The 26041-nt window shown below is 47.6% G+C and overlaps 9 protein-coding genes across 9 annotated transcripts; 3 read left to right on the forward strand and 6 right to left on the reverse strand.

Annotated features, from left to right (window-relative positions):
• Positions 1–793: 793 nt before the first annotated feature.
• PADG_02064 (mitochondrial 37S ribosomal protein NAM9) lies at positions 794–2502 on the reverse strand (the record flags this gene model as incomplete). Its single annotated transcript, XM_010759387.1, has 3 exons — positions 794–1858; positions 1939–2364; positions 2455–2502. The coding sequence occupies 3 exons, from the start codon at positions 2500–2502 to the stop codon at positions 794–796; spliced, it is 1539 nt and encodes a 512-aa protein (XP_010757689.1).
• Positions 2503–3978: 1476 nt separating this feature from the next.
• PADG_02065 (uncharacterized protein) lies at positions 3979–5265 on the forward strand (the record flags this gene model as incomplete). Its single annotated transcript, XM_010758886.1, has 1 exon — positions 3979–5265. The coding sequence occupies one exon, from the start codon at positions 3979–3981 to the stop codon at positions 5263–5265; it is 1287 nt and encodes a 428-aa protein (XP_010757188.1).
• A 121-nt stretch (positions 5266–5386) lies between these two features.
• Positions 5387–6196, reverse strand: PADG_02066 (uncharacterized protein; the record flags this gene model as incomplete). Its single annotated transcript, XM_010758887.1, has 1 exon — positions 5387–6196. The coding sequence occupies one exon, from the start codon at positions 6194–6196 to the stop codon at positions 5387–5389; it is 810 nt and encodes a 269-aa protein (XP_010757189.1).
• Positions 6197–6794: 598 nt separating this feature from the next.
• PADG_02067 (uncharacterized protein) lies at positions 6795–9316 on the reverse strand (the record flags this gene model as incomplete). The annotated part of the gene is made up of 2 exons (XM_010759388.1): positions 6795–8603; positions 8666–9316. The coding sequence occupies 2 exons, from the start codon at positions 9314–9316 to the stop codon at positions 6795–6797; spliced, it is 2460 nt and encodes an 819-aa protein (XP_010757690.1).
• Positions 9317–10117: 801 nt separating this feature from the next.
• On the forward strand, positions 10118–11776 carry PADG_02068 (phosphatidate cytidylyltransferase; the record flags this gene model as incomplete). Its single annotated transcript, XM_010758888.1, has 4 exons — positions 10118–10270; positions 10387–10759; positions 10854–11659; positions 11735–11776. The coding sequence occupies 4 exons, from the start codon at positions 10118–10120 to the stop codon at positions 11774–11776; spliced, it is 1374 nt and encodes a 457-aa protein (XP_010757190.1).
• Positions 11777–14009: 2233 nt separating this feature from the next.
• PADG_02069 (uncharacterized protein) lies at positions 14010–15481 on the reverse strand (the record flags this gene model as incomplete). Its single annotated transcript, XM_010758889.1, has 5 exons — positions 14010–14413; positions 14501–14828; positions 14897–15025; positions 15084–15165; positions 15249–15481. The coding sequence occupies 5 exons, from the start codon at positions 15479–15481 to the stop codon at positions 14010–14012; spliced, it is 1176 nt and encodes a 391-aa protein (XP_010757191.1).
• Positions 15482–15958: 477 nt separating this feature from the next.
• On the reverse strand, positions 15959–17792 carry PADG_02070 (uncharacterized protein; the record flags this gene model as incomplete). Its single annotated transcript, XM_010758890.1, has 2 exons — positions 15959–17555; positions 17638–17792. 2 exons carry the CDS (start codon positions 17790–17792, stop codon positions 15959–15961), a joined length of 1752 nt encoding a protein of 583 aa, XP_010757192.1.
• A 1092-nt stretch (positions 17793–18884) lies between these two features.
• Positions 18885–20135, forward strand: PADG_02071 (uncharacterized protein; the record flags this gene model as incomplete). The annotated part of the gene is made up of 4 exons (XM_010758891.1): positions 18885–19056; positions 19189–19295; positions 19348–19399; positions 19474–20135. The coding sequence occupies 4 exons, from the start codon at positions 18885–18887 to the stop codon at positions 20133–20135; spliced, it is 993 nt and encodes a 330-aa protein (XP_010757193.1).
• Positions 20136–20965: 830 nt separating this feature from the next.
• On the reverse strand, positions 20966–24187 carry PADG_02072 (uncharacterized protein; the record flags this gene model as incomplete). Its single annotated transcript, XM_010759389.1, has 3 exons — positions 20966–21973; positions 22055–23724; positions 23875–24187. 3 exons carry the CDS (start codon positions 24185–24187, stop codon positions 20966–20968), a joined length of 2991 nt encoding a protein of 996 aa, XP_010757691.1.
• Positions 24188–26041: the final 1854 nt, after the last annotated feature.

Consider the following 26041-nt stretch of genomic DNA (forward strand, 5'->3'; position numbering starts at 1 on the left):
AAAATGGGGATCCTAGTATGCTCACTTTCTTTAAAGGGAGTATTCAACTGTTTACCCTGTTCTTGTCAATAGTTTTTCTTTCATTTCCTGTTCAGAAATGCCTATGTAGTACCCTCTTTAGAGTCCTCATTATCTGCGCATCCCCCTCTTCAGATGTTGGCAGAAGGTTTAATCATCGCCATATATAAAGTTACCAACTTAGTACTCTCTATTCCTGCAGGATTCCTTTTCACCATTTCAGCTTTTGAGAATGAAAAAAAAAAAAAAATGACAGCTTAGTTCTTCTCTCTTCTCTGCTCTGATATTAGATTGTCATAACAGTACATGCAGTCTAATACTTCGGAATAATATTGAAAGCGTTCTTACACTTTCTCTCAGTTAGGGAATACATCTGCTGCAAACCCTGTGCTGTGCTTTGCATGCTTTAAGCAACTATCCCGTATTTAACTTAATACCTATTCTATATTTGTTATTTTCATTTCATTTCAGGTCTATATAATTTTTGTATTTGTCAATTAAAAGAGAACCCCCCGCCTCCAAGTACAAAAATCAACCGCCCCACCCCGTATAGTATATGTGGAATGCATCAAAAATAGGGGCTTAAAAAATGCAACTTGAGAAAATAAATAAACTGAATGACAAGAATCCAACAAAACTGAATTAAAAATAAAACCTAATCAAAATATCCTACTATACAAAATGCTCATCACAACCCGACTTCCACCCACACCCATAGCCACAATCACATCCCCTCCCCTTCCCACCACCTACCTCCCTGCCATACACACCCCCCTTACCGCCTCCTCAAATACCACGCAAACGCCGCCCCATTAACCGCATCCGGATACGGCGACGGCACCTCCGACCTCCCCGGCTTCGCTACAGGATGCCTCAAATACACCGCAGCACAAATGTTCTGGTTAACCTCCAGATAGCGCGGGATGAACGCGAAGGCGCTCATGTAGTCGCGCGGCCGCCAGGGGGTGGCGTACGGCTTCAGAGTGTCTATGGGGTTCTCGTGGAGCTGGGACAGGGCCTGGCGGAGGATGGTGAGGTCTTCGGGGGAGATATGGGGGTTGGTAGTGGATGTTGGTTCGGTGGGGGTAGTGGTGGTGGAGGAGGAGGAGGCTTGGAGGGCTTGGCGGAGGGCGGCGGTTAGGATTGGGTCTTGGGGGGATGAAGGGGAGGAGGTGGAGGTTGTTTTTTTGTGGGAGGAAGGAGGTGTGGGGAGGACGGATTCGGGGAGTTTGGATGGAGATGGTTTGGACTGGGGTTCTGATGATTCTGGGGGGGACGAGGAGGAGGGGGAAGTGGATTTTTCTGCCAGGGCTTTTAGTTGGAGGAATTGGGCTTCGAAGTCTTCGACGACGTTGGTACTGGAAACGGTGCTGGAGAGGGCCTTGCGGACACCCTTGCGGAAGTTATTGAGGTTAAGTCTTTGAGAAGGTGCGGAGAGGTCCTTGTTGTTCATGATATCTTTGGCTTGGGCGAGGAGGCGAGTCAGTATAGTCCGCGCTTCTTCGGGGGATAGGTCCTTGTGTTCGGTATCTTGGCTGGATTTCTCTGCATTTTCTGTATTTTCTGCGTTTTCTGCGTTTTCTGTGTTTTCTGTGTTTTCTGTCTGTCCTTCAGCTCCCTCTGCAGATGCAGATGTTTCCTCAGCCGCCTTGGTCTCTTCAGAACCTTCTTCTGCTTTAACAGGCTGCTCCGATTGAGTCTGTGCGGGTTTCCGGCTGCGCCGTCTACGGCCACTGCGGCGTTGTTGAGGATCCTTGGGTGCACCCGTAGCAAACATCACTCGTTCTGGATCCACTTGAAAAAGGTCACCAGGGTTCAAAAGGTATCCCGGGTATTTCATCTGCACATGGCTTGGTTCAGTTATTTTTTCCTAATGAGAGAGCTGATGATAAAAAATTGTCGACAAGGAACAAGCCGTACCTTCTTCCCATTGACCGTAACAGAGCCGTGTAAAACAAACTGCCTCGCCTGCCTCGTACTGCTAGCAAACATGGCACGAAAGATAGCAACATCCAGCCTCCTCTCCAGCGGCGCAAACGCCATCTGCATGTATGGTGTAAGCGGTGCCTTGCGCGGACCAGCCCCCTCAATACCTGAACCTCGCCCAGCAGACTCAGCAGAACCGTCATTTCGAGCCAGGTAATTGACATCCATAGGGACGACCGAGCGCAGACGGCGGCAGAACATTTTCTCCCATTGCGACTCACGGACCTGCTCGCCGTGGTATGTGCGGGCCAGGGATTTGGCAAGCCATTTCTGCTGGAAGAAGTTTTTCGAGAAGGTTACGGGGAGGCTTGCGTGTTTGAGATTGTAGAGATTGACTTTGTTCCATGATTGGAGGAGTCTCTATAGAGGAGTGGGTTAGCTCATGGTATGTCCATGCTTCCATAGACATATACACAATATGAATCGTGAGTATTAAAATAAAGCACTAACCGCCGGCCTCCTCCCAGCTTTCATGAGCTTCCAGGGACTAGTCCTCATGGTTGCGGGAAGCCAATGATATCCAGGTCAATAAGCAATTGGCGTGGTGAAGAGGGCAGACCATGGGAGATCTCTCTCTCTCTCGCCCTCCTCGCTCAAGCAGGAATGTCTCTCCGTATTCTATCTCGTGCGGTGTAAATCAATGTTTGGTTCGTTGTCGGGGGGGATCTTTCTTTCCATTCAAATTCCTGCCAGGTACGGAGTCACGTGGCATCGGACTTTAACGGAGAAACTACAAAATCCACGTCGCGGCTTATTAGTTAGCAACAACATTCCTCCGCAGCCGAAGGATACAGTATCCTTACCTAATCACGATCATTTCGTTTCAGGAGATCGTCAGCCAATCACCGCCCTCGCTGCAGACTCGCTTAGGCTAGCGCCGCTGTTAACGTCCCTAGCATCGTCGGGCGCACCGTATAAATACCGCCCTGGGCCCGCCCTTCTTTTTGATTTTCTTCTTTTTTTTTCTCTTTTCTTCTTCATACTTACCTTGTTTGGGCAACCGCGATCAAGAAGGCGGTCTGCCGTGGAGGGGCTCCTACATTGCACATCGTGGCGAGCCTGGCCACTCAACATCTTTCGGGGTTTTGACAGGCATATTCTTTGGCTCCTTCTCTGGGATATATTTCCTATATATCTCCCAGGTCTCATCTTTTCATCGTTCCAACTGCGCCTTGTGCGTGGTAACGGAGAAGGGATTCTTGCAACCTTGTTTCTCCACCAAATCTCTAGGGGTGGTTCGATGTGCTGCGTCCGTCCACCCTAGAATTCGCTGTGTGTCAACGGCCTGGGGAGACCTGTGTCGTGTATCCGATGTGTATCGAGCGTTTTGTGGCCATCTTAGTATCACGTGATGTGATTGTAACCTCATCTCTTCCCGATCGGGCATATTCTCAAGAACGACTGCTGATGTATTGGAAGGATTGTGTCATATTCACCCCACCTTGTCTGGCTGAAATGTTTTGCAAGCCTCTCGGAAGTCCATGCAAAGTCCTCCGGTTCCATTTCATATTACCAGGCTTCTCTCCGCAGCGTTTCGTGACGCTATGAGGACAGGCCCACTTCTGGCCTCTCCTCCAATCACGAAGCCTCCCCTTCTACATGCGTGGCCACGTGCACCCGCCAGACACAACTACGAGAATAACGGCTGGTCAACTCCCTGGTCCCTTGAGTGTCAGTGACAAGGTGTCGCATTCCCCCACGCCATGGCCCCCCCCCCCCCGGTCTTCCCCTGCTGCTCCATTTTCTTCCGTCCACGGTGGCATCCGGGCTACAGGGGGAAAGCTTGTGCTACAACCCGGCGCAATGTTTGGCTGGTTTCGTACCAGCACCCTCCGAGTCGAGAACCCGATGGACGGGGCACGGAAATCTATTAAACCAACCGCATTCCCGCCCAATTGATGGTGGTTGTGACCATGATGGAATTGGTGCCTGCATGCTTTGTTTGACGCCCGTCCGTGTCTGGGGGCTGCAGCTATGTATCTCACTTCAGTCACTCTTTTTTTTGTCGCGGCGCTGGTCTCTGGTCTAGCTGCTGCTGCCCCAGGCAGACCGTGCCTCCCCATCACCAACATCCAACTGGGTCCCCGGCCCTTCTACCTAGTTGACCGCATGGACCAAAGCAGCCTCAAAACCAAGCTGCAATCCTGCTCTGAGCGTCGAAATTTCCCCTCAGACTTCTCCATCAGCCACCGCGGCGCCCCGCTCCAGTTCCCAGAACACACCGTCGAGTCGTGGCGGGCCGCTGCCCGTGAAGGCGCGGGCATCATCGAGTGCGACGTCGCTTTTACAAAGGACCTCCAGCTCGTCTGCCGCCACTCGCAATGCGACCTGCACACGACCACTGACATCCTGACTAATCCCTCGCTGGCAGGAAAGTGCACAGAACCTTTCCACCCGGCTTCAGCGGATGGCAAAACAAAGGCCTCCGCCAAATGCTGCACGAGCGACCTCACCCTCTCCGAATTCAAATCCCTCTGCGGTAAAATGGACTCTTCAAACCCCAACGCCACCACAGCGCAGGAATACCAATCCGGCACCCCGGACTGGCGCACAAACCTCTACACACCGGGCTGTCCCAAACTAAGCTCCCACGCCGACTACGTCGCCCTCGTCAACTCCCTCGGCCTCAAATTCACCCCGGAACTGAAAACCCCCGAGGTCCGCATGCCCTTCCAGACCACCATTGGCGGTGTCAAGAGGAATTACACGCAGCAAATGTACGCCCAGCAACTCGTGGACGAATACCGTGCGGCCCGCATAGATCCGTCTCGCGTTTTCCTCCAATCTTTCCTACCAGATGATATCCTATATTGGATCGCGAAGGAGCCCGCGTTCGCGCGGCAGGCTATATATCTGGATGAGCGCGTTGATACGCCGGAGGGATACGAGGAGGCTGTGAAGGGGATGGCGGCGCTGGCGAACAAGGGGGTGAAGATTATGGGGCCGCCTATCTTTGCGTTGTTGGCGGTGGATGAGAATGGTGGTGGGAATGGGACGAGGCGGATGGTGCCATCGACGTATGCAAAGGCGGCAGAGCAGGCAGGTCTTGGTTTGATTGCGTGGTCGTTGGAGAGGTCGGGACCTCTGGAGAGGGTTGGGATGGATAAGGAGTATTATTATTCGACTGTGGCCGGGCTGGTGGATGGGGAGGGGGATGTTTATGATGTTATTGATGTGTTGGCGAGGCAGGTGGGGGTGAGGGGGTTGTTTTCGGATTGGCCTGCTACGGTTACTTATTATGCGAATTGTATGGGGTTATAGTTACGTGTTGGGAGTGGAAATGTTTAATATTCAATACATTAATATAGAGATAGTTTTGCTGCACAGAGGTTATTTTGGACCATCAACGAGCACGCGAATTTAACTCCCACATACCCCTTATTCACCCCTCCTCATCTACATCACCCATCACAACCTCTTCCGCTCCACCCCTATCCCCATCTCCATCCCCTTCCCCCCCCTCCCGCATCCTTTTTAACCCCACCTTCTTCCCGCCCCAAAAAAACTCATCAACCCTCTGCTGCCCCCTCTCCCTCATCTCCTCCCTAACCCTCTCCCCTTTGCTAACAGGCGGCAACCCCCTAACCCTCCTCCCCGCATCCTCCAACAATTCCACTTCCCTCTCCCGCTGCTCCCTCACACTCCCCACCGACCACCCCCCCACCCCCACCCCCTTATGCGCAAGTTTATACTTACTCCCCACCATACGCGTCTCGTACGTATTCGCATCCAGCTTCTTGACGTACTGGTGCGCAACGATAAGCCAGTGATACTCGGTGCCGACAGGGGCGCCGCTGCCGCGCGGAGCTGGCCGTTTCCCCGCCCGCCGCTTGGTCGCGGTGTAGTCTATCTTCCAGAGGTCGGGCTCTTGCTTTGTCTCGTGCCAGGTGCCGGGTTGGTAGGTCCAGGTGTGTGAGGCGCCGATGGACATGCCGGTGTACAATCGGCCCTTGAAGGATTTCAGGGCGTTGTAGCCTTGGCCGTATCCGCGGCTGGGGATTGGGGGTGCAGCTGCAGCGGGGGACGGGGGGGAAGAAGAAGGAGGAGGAGGAGGAGGAGGTGTGTCATCTTCACGTTTTTGGACTTTGTTATCTTCATCCTTTGACTTCGACTTCTGGATTGCCTCCGGTTCGGATTGCAGATGTCGTCGTTTGGGTGAAGAGGACTTCTTGGTCCGCTTCACTGGCGGCATTGTGGCATTTATTTCTTTTCTCTTATGGTTACTGAAATGGTGACCTGTGCTTAATTATTTTCTTTTGACATAGTTATAATTGTACGAAATATTTTATTATTTTACAAGTTTCAATCGATATTCGGTATGATGTATGCTTTGCATTGCGCGGGCAGCAGTGACGTCAGGGTGGTTTGTTATTTTGTACAGCACTACTGACTTATGTCAGCTGCAGCTGCTCCTCGTTAGAGTTTGGCTACACATCATTAAGTTTAGCGCCATACTAGCTTACTGCACTATACACACCTCCGGCTTCAACCCCTGACTTCGATGATTCTCCGTATCTGCTTTTCACGCTCCAGACACCCAGACACTACTTGAAATGAAAAAAGAAATGGAATTGTGGGTTATTATAAGGTTGAACTATGAAATTATGGCTGTTCATCACACATCCATACGCCATTATTCATGACTATATATTTGATTCTTAACGCCGTAGATGAAAAAACAAAATCAAGTCAACGCAAAACGCTAAATCCGCTCAACACAGACAAAACGCACAAAAAAATAAATAGAGCAAAAAAAGAAAGAAAAAAGAGAGAGAGAGAGAGAGACCAGACTACTTTGTACCCTTCACCCGGAAGGCCTCCAACAACGCCTCCGCCTCCTGCGGATTCACAGACTCCTCAAGCATCTCATGCGCCATCTCAACCGTATCATCCTCAATCCCAGCCTCAAGCAACAGCCCTTCACAAAACGCCAACCGCGTGAGTGCAACAAGATGCTTCTGCACCGCACCGGGCACAACACGCAGCTTCGCCGCCAGATTCACCTCGTCTCGAAACGTGCGCATGGTCCCATACGCCAGTCGCGTCAGGCCATTGACGAGTGCAACATGCAGCTCGCGTTCAGGCGGGTTGGAGTAGAGCGCGTCCAGTTCGTCGTGGATTGTGCGGAGGATGCGGGCGAGGGCGGTCGGGTGCAGGGCTATGAGGCGGCCGGCGCGGTTTTGGGAGGGCGATGGGTGTGGGGAGGAGAAGGCTATGGTTGTTAGGAAGGACATGGCTTCGAGGCGGAGGGTGGAGATTTGGTGTGGAGTGTAGGGCTCCTCGCCCTCGTCGGTGTTGGGGCGTTCGCTGAGAAGGTTGGCGACGCGGTCGATTATGTAGTTTTCGTTTTGCACTTGAAGAGTTGGATCGCGGAGAAGGGGGCCGAATGTTGTGGGGAGGATGCTGTAGGGGAGGAGGCTGAGGGTTATGATTATGTCGTCAACTAGTTGGCTGGAGTTTAGCATTATGAGGATGAAGTCGTAGGACATGATTTGCCAGAATTTGCGGAGGGCGTCGGAGTCGTATTGGCAGCTGCTGGCGGTGAGGTAGAGGAGGTTGATGGCTTCAGTGGAGCTTACTTCGTGGTGCAGCTCGCTTTGAGGCGTATGCTTGACCTGCCCGAGATTTAGGTGGGAGACAGGGGAGTTGCGGAACCTGGCGACTCCGTTGACGTAGGCGGTGTTCTGCAGCACGGGGATAAGATCATCTAGTAGCTGCGGGACAATGTTTGAAGGATCCAGGTTGATGATGAATTTGATGATGCCCATGAACATATCTATTGGAACATAGAATGTTTCCTTTATTGCTCGGGACCAGAGTGAAATTATAACCTTTGCATATTCGATCGCGTAATTTTCCAAGGAATTTTCAGTTGTGGCTGTGAGAATGAAGGATGAAAGCATCTTCCCCGGTTCAGACGGAAAGGAGATTGTGGTGAATACCTCCAAGTCTCGACTTTTGTTCGGATGGGTCTTATGGTTGAGAATTTTTCGCATAAATCGCATATTACGGTCTTCTATTTCGGTCTTTCGCGGTGCTAGGTCAATAGCCATAGGCTCTGTCTTCTCGTCAGGGCCTTCCGTGACGGTGTCAAAAGTCTGGCTCAATTCCAAGGTTGGAGCTATGATGGGAGAACCATCAACAGCTTTACGTTTTCGACCACCAGCCACTGAAGGAGTGCCTCGTTTTGATCCCCTACCACCAGACTTGGTAGGGGATGGTATAATTTCATCATCGTCAAATCCGTCCCTATGGGGCAGGGCCTTGGGCTTTTTCGGTGTGAGTGGAGAGTTCTCTTCGAGTTTGGCTTTGGCTCTCCGCAGCTCAATCAGCTTCTGTGTCTCGTTCTTCAGGTCTTGTTCCAAAAACGCATTTTTAGTGTCCAGTAACTTGGTGTGTACGGTCATAGAATGGATCTCAGCTTGGTACTTCTTCAGTTCATCCGCCATCTGCTTTCGGAATGCACTCAGCTGGCGGCTATGGGCCTCTGCCGCCTTCGCCTGGTTGGCGCGAATTATTGCAGCCTCTCCTGCTTTAGCCTCAATCATTGAATTTGCAGCAGCCAGTTCTTGTGCGATTCTTTCACGATCTCGAGACAACTGTTTTCTGCGTCAGAAATGAGTTGATGCCATCGCTACAGCAGCTACGAAAATGACCGTACCTGTTCAATCTGTTCCCTCATCGCTTCAATTTCAGCCAACACCTCTGGGAGCGGACCCACTTCGGCATTCCCTCCTTGCATCTCATTTGTATTATTATTATTATTATCCTCCATCCCGCCCATAACCACAGTACCCTGCGACACCTCGCGGTGGGCATTGCCACGAGGAATAACCCCACGGCCTAGAGCGCGCCATTTTCCATTCACAATGTCTCTTGCGCGTTGGTCCGACCTAAATCCAACCTGTTGCGTCTCCGCATGTAGTCTGCCGTGTGATCTGTCTTGTTCAGACACGGTATTTCGCAATTCGACGGGTGCAGGGTCATATCCGTCGTCCAGGACGCCAGCATCCAGATCTTGGAAATCCTCATCTCCAAAGCTCAATGGCTGGCGCAGGAGCCGTGAAGGGTCTTGCAGGAAAGATCCACGGCTTGAATTGCGGCTTGCGGAGCGAGAGCTGGATTTGCGCGCCAGAGAAACGAAGTTGGGGTTCCTCGGTTTTGGCTGGGGATTGTCGCTGTCGTTTCTGGAGTCTGGACGTTGCTGCTGGCTAGCCTGGTAGGCACTCTGCTCGAGAGCTAGAAGGGTGTCTAGGGGTAGTTCATCGATTCCATCATCAGAAAAACTGTCATCGAAGTTGTCGTCGTCCATGCCATCGAGCTGTTGGATTCTGCGGGGTAGCTATCCCGCACGCGATGGGGGGAGCTCAGCCGCTGTCTCCTTGAGTTCTCCGTACAGAGGGTGCAGCAGACTCAATACTGTCGCGATATTATTATCTGCGCGCGCATCTTATTCTTTAACGCAGCCTATTTCTTTTTCTTTTGTCTTTATTCTTTAAAAAGAAAACATGTGGCAGATTGCACGTTGCGGGAGAGCCGAGTCAAAGATCGGCGAAAGGCGACTCCTTGGCAGACTTGCGCTTACGGATATAGCTGTGTATCCGCCTTGGGGAGCTTGTGGATTGCAGGAGTTGCAGGTTGAGTTATTTCAGCCGATTGCTGGTAGATGTTTGACAGTTAACAAAGCAAAAAAGGCTGAGGTTGAGTTTGACGGAAAATTATCTAGCTATCTAACTGGTTAAAGATGTCTAACTCTTCAACACAGCAGAAAAACAAGTTATTTGGTTTTTAATTGAGATATAAGGCCGTGATTAAAAATATACTCGAGAAACATAGCAATGATCCCATATCATTAAAAATATATATAAATAAATAAAAGCAATAAAAATCCTCTGGTTGTCAGCTCCAAAGAAATATCCCATATTCGACGTTCGTCCTTTTTGGTTGGTTTTCCACTCGGTAATAACAACTGAGCGAGTTCCAACAAAACAATCACCATCCCTCCTCACCTTATAAATAATACACCCCCCTTCCTTTCCCCCACCTCCCTCCAAGATACGAAGGCCGTCTAGGGATTTCTAGACGCCTCCTTTTATACCCATCCGTTTGCAGGATGGGCAGATCGCGAAGAAATGTCCGGTTTCAACATCGGCCCGCATCCACAGACCCCCGACAGGGCTCCGATCTCAGCGACATATCAGAACCTTCCAGCCCCAGCAACATTGGCGCCTCCAGCTTCAAGGCGGTTGAGGTTGTGCCAGAAGAGGTGTGTATACTCAGAGACAGCCGGCATACAAGTTCTTTATGATTCATGTTCGCCGCTGTGTGGTATGAGAGATGTTCTGACAGCCTTTCGAATTTTTTTTTTTTTTTTGGCGGCAGAAATCCGACGATGCTCCTCCATCCGACTACGAGAAGAAGAAACAGACCTTCATAACCAGGACAATATGGACGTTTGTCATGATCGCTGGCTTCTTCATCGCCATATTCTCCGGCCACATCTACATAATCGCAATCATCACGGTCGTGCAGATCATCTCGTTCAAGGAGGTCATTGCCATCGCAAACGTGCCCAGCAAGGCGAAGAATCTCAAATTCACAAAGGCCCTCAACTGGTATTTCCTCGCAACAACGATGTATTTCCTCTATGGTGAGAGCGTTATCTACTATTTCAAGCACATCCTCCTGGTCGACAGGGTGCTACTGCCGCTGGCTACGCACCATCGCTTCATCAGCTTCATGCTCTACGTTATGGGTTCGTTCACTTCATCGGTTTTTTTACACCAATCGCAGCGGGAATAGTCGGGAGCGTGCAGAATCCCTTGCTAATCTATTCTGTTTTGGCTCAGGGTTTGTTTTCTTTGTCGGATCGCTTCAGAAGGGGCATTATAGATTCCAGTTCACCCAGTTTGCTTGGACGCACATGGCTCTCTACCTCATCGTCGTCCAGGCCCATTTTATCATGAACAACATCTTCGAAGGCATGATTTGGTTTTTTCTCCCTGTCTCCCTCGTCATTACAAATGATATCTTCGCCTATATCTGCGGCATCACATTCGGCCGCACACAACTCATCAAACTCTCGCCCAAAAAGACCGTCGAGGGCTTCGTCGGCGCGTGGATCTGCACCATCCTCTTCGGATACGGCATGACAAACATCCTTATGAAGTATAAATACTTCATCTGTCCCGTCAATGACCTGGGATCCAACGTCCTAACCGGCCTGGAATGCACGCCAAACCCAGTCTTCACGCCGCACCCATACCAAATACCCTCTTGGGCCCCCTGGACCCACGCACCTCCACGAACCGTCTACTTTGCCCCAATGCAGATCCATATCTTCGTATTCGCAACCTTCGCCTCCCTAATTGCGCCATTTGGCGGCTTCTTTGCCTCGGGACTGAAGCGGACGTTCAAAGTAAAGGACTTTGGCGAATCCATCCCGGGACACGGCGGAATCACTGACCGCATGGACTGCCAGTTCATCATGGGTTTCTTCGCATACATGTATTATCATAGTTTCATTGCTGTGTACAAGGCCAGTGTTGGCAATGTGATCGAGGCGGCTATCACGGGTTTGACTGTTGATCAGCAATTAGAGGTCATTAGGGGTTTGACTAAGTATTTATACAATCAGGGCGAGGTTTCGGAAACCGTAAGTGTAAACCCTTCTGTCTGCTTGGATGAGGCTATATCTTTGCTGACGCAGTGTTACCTTCACCCGTTCTAGATGCTTGAATGCCTAAGTCCCGATTTTCGCGTAAGCCGATAGTAATATTTCGCAATATTTATATCCATATACATATTTGCTGGATACCCATTTCCCACCCCATCGCCCACTATTTCCCTCTCCTCTTCCTGGGGGATTTAGCTAAGGCTCGACTCATCCACCTCTTCCCCTTCCTCCCGCCCTCTCTCTCCCTCCCTCCTACGTCCCCCACCATGAACGAAATTATTTCCCCTTGTTTTGGATATTCTGGCCTTGCGATTCCCTGCGACTGTATCGACTTTGCATTCGTTCCTATTTCTACCTTCTTCTTCTGCCTGCCATCCCGCTTCCTTTTCTTGCATTCCATTCTCTTTCTCCTGGTGATGACCCAAGCCCAACCAGACCAAAACCCCCGCTTTAAATACTTTTCTTAGAATATCTGCCCTTAAAACTAAAAATCCAAATGGAATATTTTCCGCTTATTTTGCTACCTTTCCACTTCCTGCGCCCTTCCTGGATGTGCTGTCACTCAGGATGGGTTGAAATTTCCTCTTGGTCCCCGGGTGTGGAGGTGGAGTTTGGGTGGGAGAAGTTATCTGATGGAAGCCCCCCCCCGGCTCAACCCCTGCCTCGGTAGGTTAGGTATTACTCGTAACTGTTGCTTGCATATCTTCCTTACCCCTGTCTATGCATTAGTTGCTCCCTCTGTCCCTGTTCTACGAGTTCACAAGCATCTTTATGTTTCCTTGATGCCCAATGTGCCCATATTCTGGCTTTTACTTATTAATTTCTTTTTCTTGTACGTTTTCATGAGTGTTTATGTTTGTTGCACAGATTCACTTTAATAGGATACAGTTAACTTTCAAAGTCAAGGTGAGAGGGAGAGAAAATGCAGCTGATGTTCTATATCTTGATACCTTTTTCAGTTTTTAGCACTGAAATCTGCTTTTCTTTTTCAAGTTAATATTTAATTTTGTTATGACTACATATTTACGACTCACATATCATTTTACTTGTGCTCAGAGGGTAGAGAACCTGTGCGTTATATATATATATATATTTATATATATCATAGAGATATCTTAATCTGAAGAGGTGAGAAGAAATACAAATATTATGATGAAAACATCTATTTTCAAGTTATTAAGAACAATTAATCGAGCATTGCCGTTGAAGCATTAGGTAAATTGAATCTTCGATCGGTGATCTCAGGCAAATGTATATCTCAACAATTGCAGAAATGAAATGTCATGTAATCATGCGCTTCATGCATGTGTAATTGAAATAATAACAGATATGTCATGTGTTCCTGACGTTTAATTTCATTTGTTAATGATGAATATCATCATATATTCACCCGCTCTCTAATGCATTGAGGAAATATATACATTTTGCTGTGAAATAAGTATAGAGTTAAAGACAAAGTCCTAATCCCTTCCCATAGTTATCTGCCATCACTTGTCTGACATCGTGTTATCGAACTCGAAGAGAACGAACTATGTTAGATGCCGGTGAAGAGAGCTAGATCGTACTGGCGAAGGACGTTCGATGCTAAAAAAGCTGATGGCGTTTTGAGATTGGAGAGGTAGGAGCTGCAAAGGGAGTATAGGAGATGTATGGAGGGGGTATACGGAGTGGTGGTAGCTGCGGGATGGGAATGGACGGGTGGGCAAAACTCATGTGGGGTTCTTGTAGGTCTAGGATGGAACAACAATAACAATAAAACAAAATGCTGATGCGTTTATGAGTCCTATGGCTATGCGATAGACCAAAACGTTTCCTGAAGCGGGTAGAGTCGGTGTGCCTGTTTTCTTTTTGTCCGATGGATAATGATGGGTGGGGAGGATTCCCCTGACAGCTTGTCAGTTTATAGCGTAGGTCGTGGGAATGGTGAGTAGCGTGCACTGCCGGTGCCATTGCCGGTGCTACTGGTGGTTGATGGAAGGGGATAGTGTTGGTGTTTTTGAGTCCGTGATCATATATAGGCAGCATAGGTAGCTGGATCGCATGGACGATATTGAAGATGAGGTTTTTCATTTATACAGAAACGCTCTTAGGAGGAAGCAAGCAAAGACATCCAGGATATCCCTGCCACGAGCAATATCTCTACCCCCGTGTCAGTGGTTATTTCTTCGGTGGATATAACTGCAGTCCTCAGACGTCCAGGCTCAGCGCTCCGACGACAGATGGCTGTATTTGCGAGTTGCTGAGCATGTCACATGCTGCCCTCGTAAAAGCATGGTGCAGAGAGTTTTTGTGTGCCGTGTGCCTGGGCTCCAAAAGAAACCCAGCAAGCCTATTCATCCACCTCATACTCCTCCATCTCCACCTTGAAATATTCCGCCACAGTCTCCCGCTCCGCTGAGGCCTGTTCAGGATAAAGCATGAACCGGACGGTGCCCTCACGAGCCCTATCACCGGCTCTTCGTTGTGCTTCATGGGCAGCCGTTGGAGTTAGCGGGTTGGGCAGGCGTCCATTTTTGTGCCCATCGCCATTGTTTTTCAACCCGTTTGGTGCTTTAGCCCCGTTGGTACCGGACTTGTCCGAGTCCCAATATGTGAAGCGGGGTAGCTTTTTGGAGTCGACTTCTTGGTTGAGGGGGATGCGGATGTTGAGGAATAGATCGAGGGGGAAATCAGGGCCGATGGAAGTTGAGCTTCGGTTGTGGGTGTAGAGTTCGAGCAAGTCAAGCATTGTCTCTGTGAGATTGGGTTTAGCGTTTGGGACATTGTAAATCTTTTCTCCGGGAAAATTCAAGATCGATATGTTTCCATCGAAAGACGTACCCATTATTTCTTCGCGGGATGTCAGCCAGAGTCTATATACCCTCCCTGACTCCACGCGTTCATGACGGTCGTTGAGAAGTCGACCTGCTAGTTCAAGGCAGGCAAAGGCCATGGTTGCTGACGTCTGCTTGAGGGGAGCAAAAGTCCGGTACAGATCGAGACTCATGCCATAGGAGACTGCGGACGTTTTCGAGTCCTTGTCAAAATTAAAGTGCTTTATCAATTTTATTAGTGACTTCTGAGGATGGCGGTTTCGGAAGTCAAATCCTGATGATTCGAGCATCAGCCGCTCCAGTCCAATTATTCCACGGGAATGAGATTCAAAAAGCTGCATGTGATACATCATCGTTAGTAAGTAGGAGTACTTCGTAGCTTCCGCTTGATGAGGAGGCCTACTGGATCATCTGCAGACAGGTGTTCTGCTGGTGAGAGTTTGAGATTATACGCGGAGCAGAGGATCTCTCGTGATTTCTTGAGTGTATCCTCGATCTTGCAGGCAGTGAACAACGCCGCCGCCGCCGCATCCTGTTACCGAAAGTAAGCATGGAAAAGTCAGAGAGCTAGATGAACGAGCCAGACATACCAGATAGTTGTATTCGCTATCTGAATGCACGAGCCGGAATTTATGATAATAAATAGCAGCAGTGTTGAATGTACGTACGGGTCTGGACAGGATATATCAGCCTCGAACAACATATAAAGGATGAAAGAAAAAAATTAAATCAGATGCACGTGAAAGTTTGCATACAGATGGAGAGCCTTCCGGACGTTGTCAATCCAAGTGATACCCTGGAGTCGAATGCTGTCTTCTCTTAGCTGGTCGACACCGGTGGCGGCTATACATTCATGGACAGTCCGCTCGAAGACATAGGGCTTCGCAACCTGGATATAGGAAGGATGGGGCCCAGGAAGAGACGCAATAGGTGGATGGACACTATTATTCGCATCCTGGCGCGCGGAATCACTCCTCGCAGGCGCCATTTTTTTTTAAAAAAAATTTTATATTGTTGTGGGAATCAAATTCTCGGATATAAATGTATAATGTATCTCATCCTGCTTGAACAAAAGGTGCGCGATGCGTGCAAGCTGCTCCCGGATCAACCATTTCTCCGGGCTTTGCTATTTACACACTTTTTGCATCAAACGACGATGCTCATTCATCAGCAATCCATGGATAGCATTCGTGAGATGTCTGTATTGCTGAAGGACTAAAATCCCATTACCTGTCATTATGGAGAGTAGCTACACTCAACTGCATTTATATGTCATCCTCGATTGTTGACAACCACTTCATCAAACCCATCCAATTCTCTGGCACAATCTCACGCTCTATTTGAAGAAGACTTAACATACATCAGAGAGACATCTCGTAATCCAATTCACTATTATGACATCTTGTGATGCCCAATCTCTTTATCCCAATCTCCAATCTGCACCCAATACCATTCTCTAAGCTGGTTACATGTGTCGCTTGGCGTTTTCCTCATGAGACTCCAGCGCTGCTTTGTCACAGAACCAACGATCGCAAGGTTTGCAATGCTGATGGTTTTTCCTGTGATGGACCAGTAGATCATCCAATGTCGGAAAAGCAATGTTGCAGCCTCCCAGAAGGCACTGGTAGGTGTGGTTGATTGCCGCATGTTTAGTCGCGCTCGCAACATCCGTGAATTCTTCTCCGCGATGGGGACACTTGCGGTGCTTGACTGCTTTATGATGAGCAGTGCGGGCTTTCTCCGTTTGATGTGCAAGTTTGTACGTGGGACACACGAGTCCGTTGGTACTCTGGTGACAATCGATGTGCTTCTCAAAACTTTTCCTATCCAAGAAGTAGCAGATGCACGATTTGCAATATGCATGTCCTACGTCTCTTTGGTGTGCGTTCCGACCCATCTCGGTTTTGAATACGCTGCTGCAAAGGGGGCATGAGAACTTGGTGCGGTTGTGGATCTCGTGGTGTTTGCTTAGGCTCTTCTGGTCCAAGAAGTAGCCGCTGCAGTCCTTGCAATGTGCATGTCCTGTCTCCCGCTGGTGCTGCATCCTCTCTTCCTGGTCCTTGAAAGTCAGATGGCATGCTGCACATTTGAATGTGTGCATCTTCTGAATGTGGAATTTGAACAGGGAATTATCGCTAAAGAAACTGAGGCACAATTTGCAGTAGTTGTGCTCGTTTGCCATCTGATGGAGTTGGAGACTAACTACCGAGTTAAATGTGTCACCACAACCGTAGCAGACGCTTCCTACTCCGGTAGGTTCTGGTTGCATTCTGGCGAATGTCTTATAGGTGTGCGTAGGTTCTGGTTGCATTATGGCGAATGCCTTATAGGTGTGCGAAGGATCTATGGCCTTTGCAACTTCCAAGCCTTCCACCGGTGTTGTGTGGTAGTTCTTTTTCGCCAGTGCGGCATTTTCTAGTTGGGAAACATAATATCCGCCGGAAACCTCTGAGCCATGTGACGCCCTGGCACTGATGGTCTCAACTGCTTCCATTCCACTTCGATGGCTAGATTCCGCGGTTCGCTGCCCATGGGATGGGGTAATTGCTTTTCCAATGTTGTGTACAGTTATCTTGGCATGGTCAGAGTCCATCAGAGTCGTATCTGCTGAAACGGATTGCTCTATCATTTTATTGACCTCCGTCTCCCCCTCCCCTGGTTGAGACTGGTTTTTTACGTTGTCCATGAGGACTTTGAAGGCGCTAGCTATGTTGCATGTGTCCTCATCCGGGATGCTGACATCTATCAAATCTCCCGTTTCCATACCGTTCGGTTCAGATACGGGAGATTGATCATTGTTCCCAACTGGGGTTCTGGGCTTGCTACTCTGCGGCGAACACCATTGTTCAAACCCACTCACAGGCTTTTGTTCTCGGGTCTCCTCCTCTCCCGTCCTGGCTACTAGGATGGAAACAGCTCCAGAAGGGCGTGGAGAAGAGCTTATGCTTCCCATGGTCTTTGCCGCAGATCCGCCGCTACTCTCTCCAGAGGTGTTCTTGCGATCGGACATTTTTGCAGCAACCTCGAGATTCTGCATCATTTTACGGCTTTCATCGAATTCTCTGCTCGTATTCATAATAATCTATCAGTGACGTCCTATCTCATATGCTATAGTCCATATTTATTTCCTAAGATTGGTCATACTTCGGATGAACGCTTTGTCGATGGCTTCTTAGCTTGCACAAGCTATCAAACGTGAACGAGCAGTGGATACACTGCAGCGGTTGGCCAGTCTGAATGTGATGCAAGTAGTTCTGCCGGAATTGCGTCTCATGCCCGCAGCTCTTGCATTTGAACATCTTTACCACGGGGTGGAGGGTCGACCTTCTTGAAAAACTGTCAAGAGAGTTGTGGTGAATTTTCAACATTATTATCATGATGAACTGTAAGAGTGTCAAAAGAAGGTGAAAAGAAGGATGAAGCATTGAAGACAGAAAGTGGGTGAACTGGCTGGTCTCAGCGCAATAACACATCAGTTGAAACAAATAGAGGTCATCACAGAACGCCTTGATTTGAGGACTTGTAAATATCCCAGAAAAGGGGGAGATTAGATATTACATCTGTCCGCTTAAAAGAGGTTTTTTTTTTTCTTTTTCGATATATATTGTTTTCATTCTTTTCGTGTTTTCTTACTGATGTTTCCATGTTACTAAAACCTTCTCTCTTGCTCTAACAATCTACTGCCTTGCTAGATTTGATGGACTATTGTTGACAGCGGATATGACCGAACTTGCGAGATGATTCCGGCAAGGCACTGCCATGTTAACAAAAGTAATGTCTGTGTGAAAGGATTTGCATACTCATCCTGCAGAGGGCTAAGTTAGAGCCTGGCAGCGGAGATCCCTTAGGGCGTGGTTAGGTGTGTCGATGCAGCTGGACCAGGGGGTGACTCCCAACTGGCATTATCCCTGCCTAGGATAAAATATGTAATCCTAGAGCTTTTCCATTCTCAATCGTCGCATTCTTCGTGACTGAGCGGCAGACTGTTACCCTTTCTTATAACCGATAGTTTTCAAATCTATGGAGGCAACACCTACGAAGTTAAGAAAGTCCTGCCCCCTTGCTCGGTGGCTTTGCGAAACGCCTCCAACGATTTTATATATTAACTAACTAACTAATGGCCAAATACCTTGATTCTGTCGGAGTAACTATGTTAAAAGATCGCAGTGTGACCATTAACCAGCTACACTTTCAGTCGGAGTTTGCTTGTTAACTAACTAACATGCTGAATGATACCACAGTCGTTGGCAGTGTTGGTTCATTAGTGACGCCATTTCTCCGTACAAATCAAGTCCGGCTATAACTACTTTTCAAACAGCCGAGTCGCGGACCAACGGCAAACATCCAACTTTATACAACCTCGGAGGCCGGAGGCAGACGACAGTGCCATAATGGCAAGCAAATATGGCTATGAGGACAACGGGAGGTCGATTCTTCATCTCTCGAATACGAGCAAAATCCTTCCTGAAGAATTAATGCTCCTCTGCCACCAACAGAGACTCTCCTCCTCGTTTCACGCCGCTCCGCCGTCTCCACAGGTGCATGATATCATACCAAGTCAAGGTCTTGCCATTGTTCGCTTCTGAGGTATTAACTCTATATATACCCACGGTATTCTTTCTTCTTCATATTCCACTATTTCTGGTTCAACCACTCTATCAACTATAATAAATTAACCCTTAAATTCGAAATCAGACGCCATGTCCCGTCATCCAGTTGCAACAGGTGCCGCGAAGGCCCTGGTAGACAAGCACGCAGCGGAGCTTCCCTTGAAACTCTATGCTGGCTGGTTTTGCCCGTATGTTGATCATCTTCGCCTTCAATAATCATACCTACATACTAACCAATTTTTAGATACGGTATGATCAAACGCCCATCCACCAACAAAACATAATATATCAACACCGTTCACCCCAACCCCCTAAAAAAAAAACTCTAACCATTGAGTCATCCTATGTTTTAAAAAAAAAAAACCTCCAGTCCAACGCACCTGGATCACCCTCGAAGAAAAAAAGATCCCATACCAATATATCGAAATAAACCCCTACGACAAATCCCCCTCCTTCCTCGCCCTGAACCCAAAGGGCCTCGTCCCGACCCTTGTCGCCCCCCAACCAAACAACAAACCCTCCAAACCCCTCTACGAATCAAACATCATAGACGAATACCTCGAAGAAGCCTTCCCAGATAACACCCCACACCTGCTTCCCCAGGACCCCTACGAGCGCGCCCGCGCCCGCATCTGGATCAACTTCGTCGACAGCCGCATCACCCCCACCTACCGCAAGTTACAACTGGCCAAGACGACAGAGGACCTCCATGCGGCGCGCGGGGAGTTTTTGAAGGCGCTCAAGGAATTCACGCGGGCGATGCATGGCGAGGGGCCTTATTTCTGTGGTGGGGAGATAGGGTTGACGGATGTTGCGCTGGCACCATGGGCGGTGAGGTTTTGGAAGGTGGAGAAGTTCAAGGAGGGTGGGCTTGGGATTCCGGCCGAAGGCAAGGGGGAAGAGGATGAGGGGGTTTGGGCGCGGTGGAGGAAGTGGGAGAAGGCTGTTTTGGGGAGAGAGAGTGTGAAGAATACGTTGAGTGAGAGGGAGTATTATGAGAGCTTGGCGAAGATGGGTTGGGCGAAGATTTGATTTGATTTATTTTATTTTATTTTTTGGCTGGTTGGTTAATTTCTTGACATTGGATGTCTGCTTGGAAAATTGAAAATACAAGAATAAACATAGTGTCAAAAGGAATAGACATGAGCAGAGAAATGAACGTGTGTATATGAATATATGTATGTATAAGAAAGAGTTGGAAGTAAGCAACGAATCCGCACTTTTGTGAGCCGTCAACAAAAAAAAAAAAAAAAGGCGACAGAAAATGGAATTTGCACTTTTTCCTGACAAAAATGAAGGAAATGGAAGAAAAAGAAAGAAAATCAGAAAAGGAGAGAATTTGTCCCACCCATGCACCCCCTTTAGCGGTTAACTTGCGCCGATTTAGGAATTTTCAACACCTTCAGAGGCTCTCTCTCTTTCTGTCTCGATTTCTGTTATGCATGGATTGTTATGGAAAACCAGGGTTGAATAATAAAGATGTGAAAAGAATGAGCGATCATGAAGGCATTAAATGGAGAGAAAGGGAATTGTGAGAATGTAAGCAACAGGATATAGAGGGGGAAAAACAGGAGTCGAACGAAAGCAGAGAAAGCAGAGAATAAATTGCATCGCATGCTATGTGTGGACCATTTATATGGACTTGAAGAGAGGATAAAGCTCTGGGATAGCTACAAGGGAGAAATGAAAAAGTGACGTGAAGGAAAAGAAAGAGATGAGGTATGGAATGAGAGTAGCACATAGCCTGGGCAAGCTAGGAGGGGCGAGAACAGAAAAAAAAAGTGAAAGGATTCAAAAAAATGATCACCTGCAGCTATTAGAAAGCAGCACGGATTTTCAGCCCTAGTATATCAATTACAAAGCTACTGAAGCAATGCACGCATCAAAGATAATGCAGTCTTTGTCCGCTCTCTCACATCCGGGTCAGAATCTTCTTCCAAACTGAGCAGTTTCTCCATCACACCCAGGCTCTTAAGCTTAATCGCCCGCTCGCGACAACTAGCATGATCCATCTGGTCATCCGAAATCGTCAAATTAATAATCACCCACACGCAGTTTCTTCGTATCTGCGTGCGCGGGTTGTTGAACAGGGGAATCATGAGCTTCAACAAGGTGGGATGCTGTATCAGCAGATGCCGGTGGCGAGACAAGCCCGCTGCGATGTGAATAATCATGTAGGTAACAGACTCGAGAATCTCGGCCGGCATGGTGACGGACTTTGTGGACAGGGAGGTGTCTTTGCGACTGTAGCTGCCGAGGGTTTTGGGGCGTAACTTGTCCGCGAGGATGTTGAAGAGGTCGCTTTGGCCGACTTCCTGGAAGAGGAAGTCGATCATCTCTGGTGCGCCGACGCCACAGATGATGTTTCGGAGGAGGTCGAAAGTTTGTTCTTGGACGCGGAGGTCGTCGCGTCGTGCTTGTTTGGTTTGATCCAGGTCGCCGTTTATGGCGAGGCGTCGACGACGGGAATTGTCTGCGATGAAACTATCGAGGCTTGTTTTCGGTGACATGATGACGTCTGTCATCTGGTGGTCTTCCTCGTGAGGCTGAGATTCCTTGTCAGACATGTCCGTTGGATTAAGGATGTCGACCTGTTCTCCGACAGAATTCGAAGTTCCCATTCCGATCGATGAAGAACCACCACCTATATCATCGTCTATTCTCCGTCTGAGATTCGGATCGTTAGGATCGTGGCAGATGACTTGCTTTAGCCAGCCGGGTTCGAGTTCCTCGACTATTTTCATTTTAATGTCGTTCGTGGAGTTGAAAGCGATATGCTTCAGTGCCCAGAGAGCTTCCAGACGGAGTCTGCTATTCGATGAATGTGAATGATCGCAGAGTACCGGAATCATATTGTGTTCGACAATGATCTATCGACAAATGTTAGCATTGAGATGCTCAAAGAGAGATGACAGAAGAGTTGGGGGAAAAAACAAACTTTTCAGACTTACCTCCTTCAATGGACTGAAATCCAATGTCAGATTACATAAAACTGAAGTTGCGGCAATCTGAACATCAACATCCCCATGCTTGACCAATGCAAACATTGGAGTTGTCAAACAATGGTCAATCATGTTCGTCCTCAATGCAGTCACAGATCGTGTCAATGATCGCACAGCTGCACAAGCTGCAAGCAGCGTTGGAACTGGATTTCCATCAAGGGCATCGGGGGACTCTGGGTCACATGGCTTCATCGAATCGATAATGTAACCTGTGACGCCATTTTCGCACATCATTCTTCTGTATTCCTCCTTAAAGAGGCCCAGGGCAGCCAGGGCTCTGAGAACGGCCTCGCGAAGTTTCATCTTGTGATATGCCATGGGAGATAAACCGCGAGGTCCAAGACATAGTTCTGGCTGCGAAACATTGGGTGTTACAAGCAAACTTTTGTCCGGATTCCACATGGGTTTGCCTGTCCCTGCAATAGGGTTGAAAGACTCTTTAAGCATCTGTGCAAGTTTTGGTATAGCCCCGCCTTCTCCTGCATGAGATTGGAGTTCGCAACTATCCATAATCAGTGACGCGAGAATTGCTGGCGCTTCTTCTTTGATGCGTAAAGTTGTCGGAATCAGGACGCTCTCATAAACATCGGCATCATCAGGAACTTCGAAATCCTTCTCAAACGTGGCAATGAGCAGCGGGATCAGCAGGTATCCGAACATTGGCAGCCGATGCTTTTTCGCTAACCCTAAACGACAGAGGTTTGTTGCCAACTTGGCTCCCACAAGCCGGGTCAGATCCGACTCTGCTCGAATAACTGCGAAAAGCCACGATATGAGGGCGCTTTCCTCCTCATCGGACACGTTTGATTCGGGTATGGAAATGGGTGGGCTAAAAAATTGGCCATGTCTCCCGTACGAGTTATGAGAGCCGAGCGGCGGGAAGTTTGTCGAGATTTTTGTCTGTACGATTGGGACAGAAGGGAGAATGGCATCAATTGGATTGGTGGCACTATGGCGAGGAACTGCGAACCCGGAGAAATAGGTCGATCCCCATGGCGTTTTTTTGATATCATTGGGTGAAAACTCGGGTACCTCTTTGGGGAACACGGTTACCACCGCTGGGGATGAGATAAAGTGTTCTGCGCGAGATTTTGAATTTTCGATAATTACGGCGATAGCTCGCAGAATAGGGGCAAGCCTTGCATTGGGAGGGGCAGCTGGAGGTAACATCTTCAAAGCGCCCGGATCCATGGCACTGTTTTCCGCGCCTGGGAGAACAAACCCCTGCGAAACCACAAAGGTGGAGAGTTTGAGAGCCAGCGCATCTAGGACGCCGAATTCCGCCAGTAAGGTCTTGTGATTTTCCTCTGAACAAGTTTTGGCAATTAAGTTTGCAGCCAGGGCGACTGACAATTCCGAAATGGAGGAGGGAGATACGGTCGAATCGATTATCAGTCTGCGAAGGGTTTCAACATGGTCTCGAGAGAATAGGAGGGAAGATAGCTGTTTCACATGCTGCGAGCTTCGCTGCTGACACAGGGGGAATCTATCGGCGATTATGTTGAGAGTCTCCAGTACGGCAAGGAAGAGTGATGGATGGCAGTTTGGCGAGGATAATATTGACAGCAGCTGGGGAAAGATGCCACCTGCAGCTATGGGAGATATGAACGGCGGACCCCCTATTTCAGCCGTATTAGATTAGAAGAAGGATAAAGATTCTTTTTCCCTAGAACCTCAAAAAAAAAAAAAAAAAAAAAAAAAAAAAAAAAAAAAAAAGGCAACAAGCTGGGATAGAAAGGAGCAGGCTGAAGAAGGGGGTAAATACTTACCTTGAGCTAAACTGCCAATAATGATAATAGCCTGTAAGCAAGCCTCATCTTCATCAGATCTACTATTCCTTCGCTCGGAGGGATGTTTTGCGTCGCCATTCCGTTCGCCGACGGCCGACCTCTTCCCCGTCCCTCGACGTCCTGCGAGGATCTGTGATAACAAAGGAACAATGCCCCACCCGATCCAAGCTTCTTTTCTTTGGTCATGCCCAATAATCTCATTTTTCAACACCCGTAGCGCCACAATCCGTGACGCGGTCGACTCGGGATCTCGGATCTCAGAGATAAGCTGAGGGGTCGCCGCCCTCGTCATTCTGGTTGAATATGGATCTTGGGAGGAGGGAGTTGCTGGGTCCAGAGAGCAAAGCAAACAGATGGTTGAAGGGTGGAGATGCTAGGCTAATGGTTACAAGGGAGAAGGAAGGGTGGATGTATCGGGCTCGGTGTTCACTGTTGTTAACGACGAAGCCGGTGGGGTGGCCTTTCTAGCAAGCTTAATAGTCAGCAGGGAGAAGGTCTATGATGCAAACCTCCTAAACCAGACCAACAGCAATTTGGAGCTGGAAGGTTGGTAGGAGCAGACGAGGGATCATCATGGGGCTGAACTAACTGGAGCTCTAGCTTGTGGTTAGATTTATTTCAAATGCCTGCAGAGGGGCGGTTTTCTGTGTACAAAGAGGGACTGGTTGATGGGAAATCAGACTGGGGATAGAGCAGGAGTCTATGAGGGAGCCAGGAGGTAGAGCAACAGGTGTGTCGTGTTGCTTTGGTGCGGGTGTTGCCCGTGGTGTGATGTCGACTGAGTCTGGAGGGACCGTTCCCAGGTTAACCTTTTGATATCGCGGCTTCTCGAGGCTGCCCGAGCGATGACGGCCAACGAACACAACCAGTTAAACTCACAGTAGCTGGCTGGCTAGTCGTTGGTTGGTCACAGTTAATTACTAATCCGTGCCGCTGCACACCTTGTGTGGGTGCGCCACACCAAAATGATAAAAACACCAAAATAATAAAATTTTGCAATTTCATCATCTTCATAATCTTCATCAATTAATAACTCACCACAATGTCAAATAAGAATAAAAATATTGAAGACTGTATTCAAAAAGCTATCACTTATCATCAAAAAAATCAAAATTTCAAAATACTATCTCTGTTATGAGAATTTGAGATTTCTTATCAATATCTCTGAGTGTATATCAATGAAAAAAATCTGAATAATGCAAAGATTCCAGTTAATAAAAGATTAAATAAGAGTCAGAAGAATGCAATTAAATGATGAGTCAAGCTGCTTTATGAAAAGAATTGTTCTCTTACAATCAAACACATTAAAGATTTTATAAATTTAATGCTCAGACATCAGTATATAGATTCTACTATCTCTTCTTCAAAAGTCAGCAAGATATGAACTTATATATTTATTGAACATCTATTTGAGTATAAGAGAATGAAACAGAAGTCAATGAATTCAAAAAAAATAACAGTTGAAGATATTGAATATATCAATATATGATTTGAACATCTTCAGATTTTATTTGAGCAATATTAATTTTACATCTGTAACACATATAACTTCAATGAAATTGAATTTCAAGAAGAACAAAGATGTGAAGAATGAGTTATAACTGCTTTTAAAGAAGCTGATTTCATCATTTCTTCATTCTTTTCAAAAGATTTGATTACAGTCATTGAATATGTATTCATGAATAATTATATCATTTCATTGTTGATAATTTTAGTTTTCAAAACACACTTGAAGAATGTACATACACAGACAAATTTATTCAGCAATTATAAAATTGCTATATCAGATACTGAATTTACAAATAATGAGATTGAATTTAAATGACTCAAATATTTCAATACTACTATAGAAAAAAGACAGAGAGAAAGTCATCAATTACTTTTAATAAATAATCATGAATCTCATATCATTGAGAAGTTCATACAATACATAGATCTTCATAAGATAATTCTATATGAATTTTCATCATATATTATTCATTTACTATAATTTCTGAATAGTCTATCATTTCAGCAATATAAGTAATATCATTTAAAAACAGTCAATTATGCTGCACATCATAATCTTGTTAAGTATAAAAAATGACAATTTCTTCAAGATCTCTCAACTATGCAAAAGCAGATCTTTAAATCTGATATAATAGCT

This window comes from Paracoccidioides brasiliensis (assembly GCF_000150735.1).
Source record: "Paracoccidioides brasiliensis Pb18 unplaced genomic scaffold supercont2.2, whole genome shotgun sequence".
In the NCBI taxonomy this organism is placed as follows: Eukaryota; Fungi; Ascomycota; class Eurotiomycetes; order Onygenales; family Ajellomycetaceae; genus Paracoccidioides; species Paracoccidioides brasiliensis.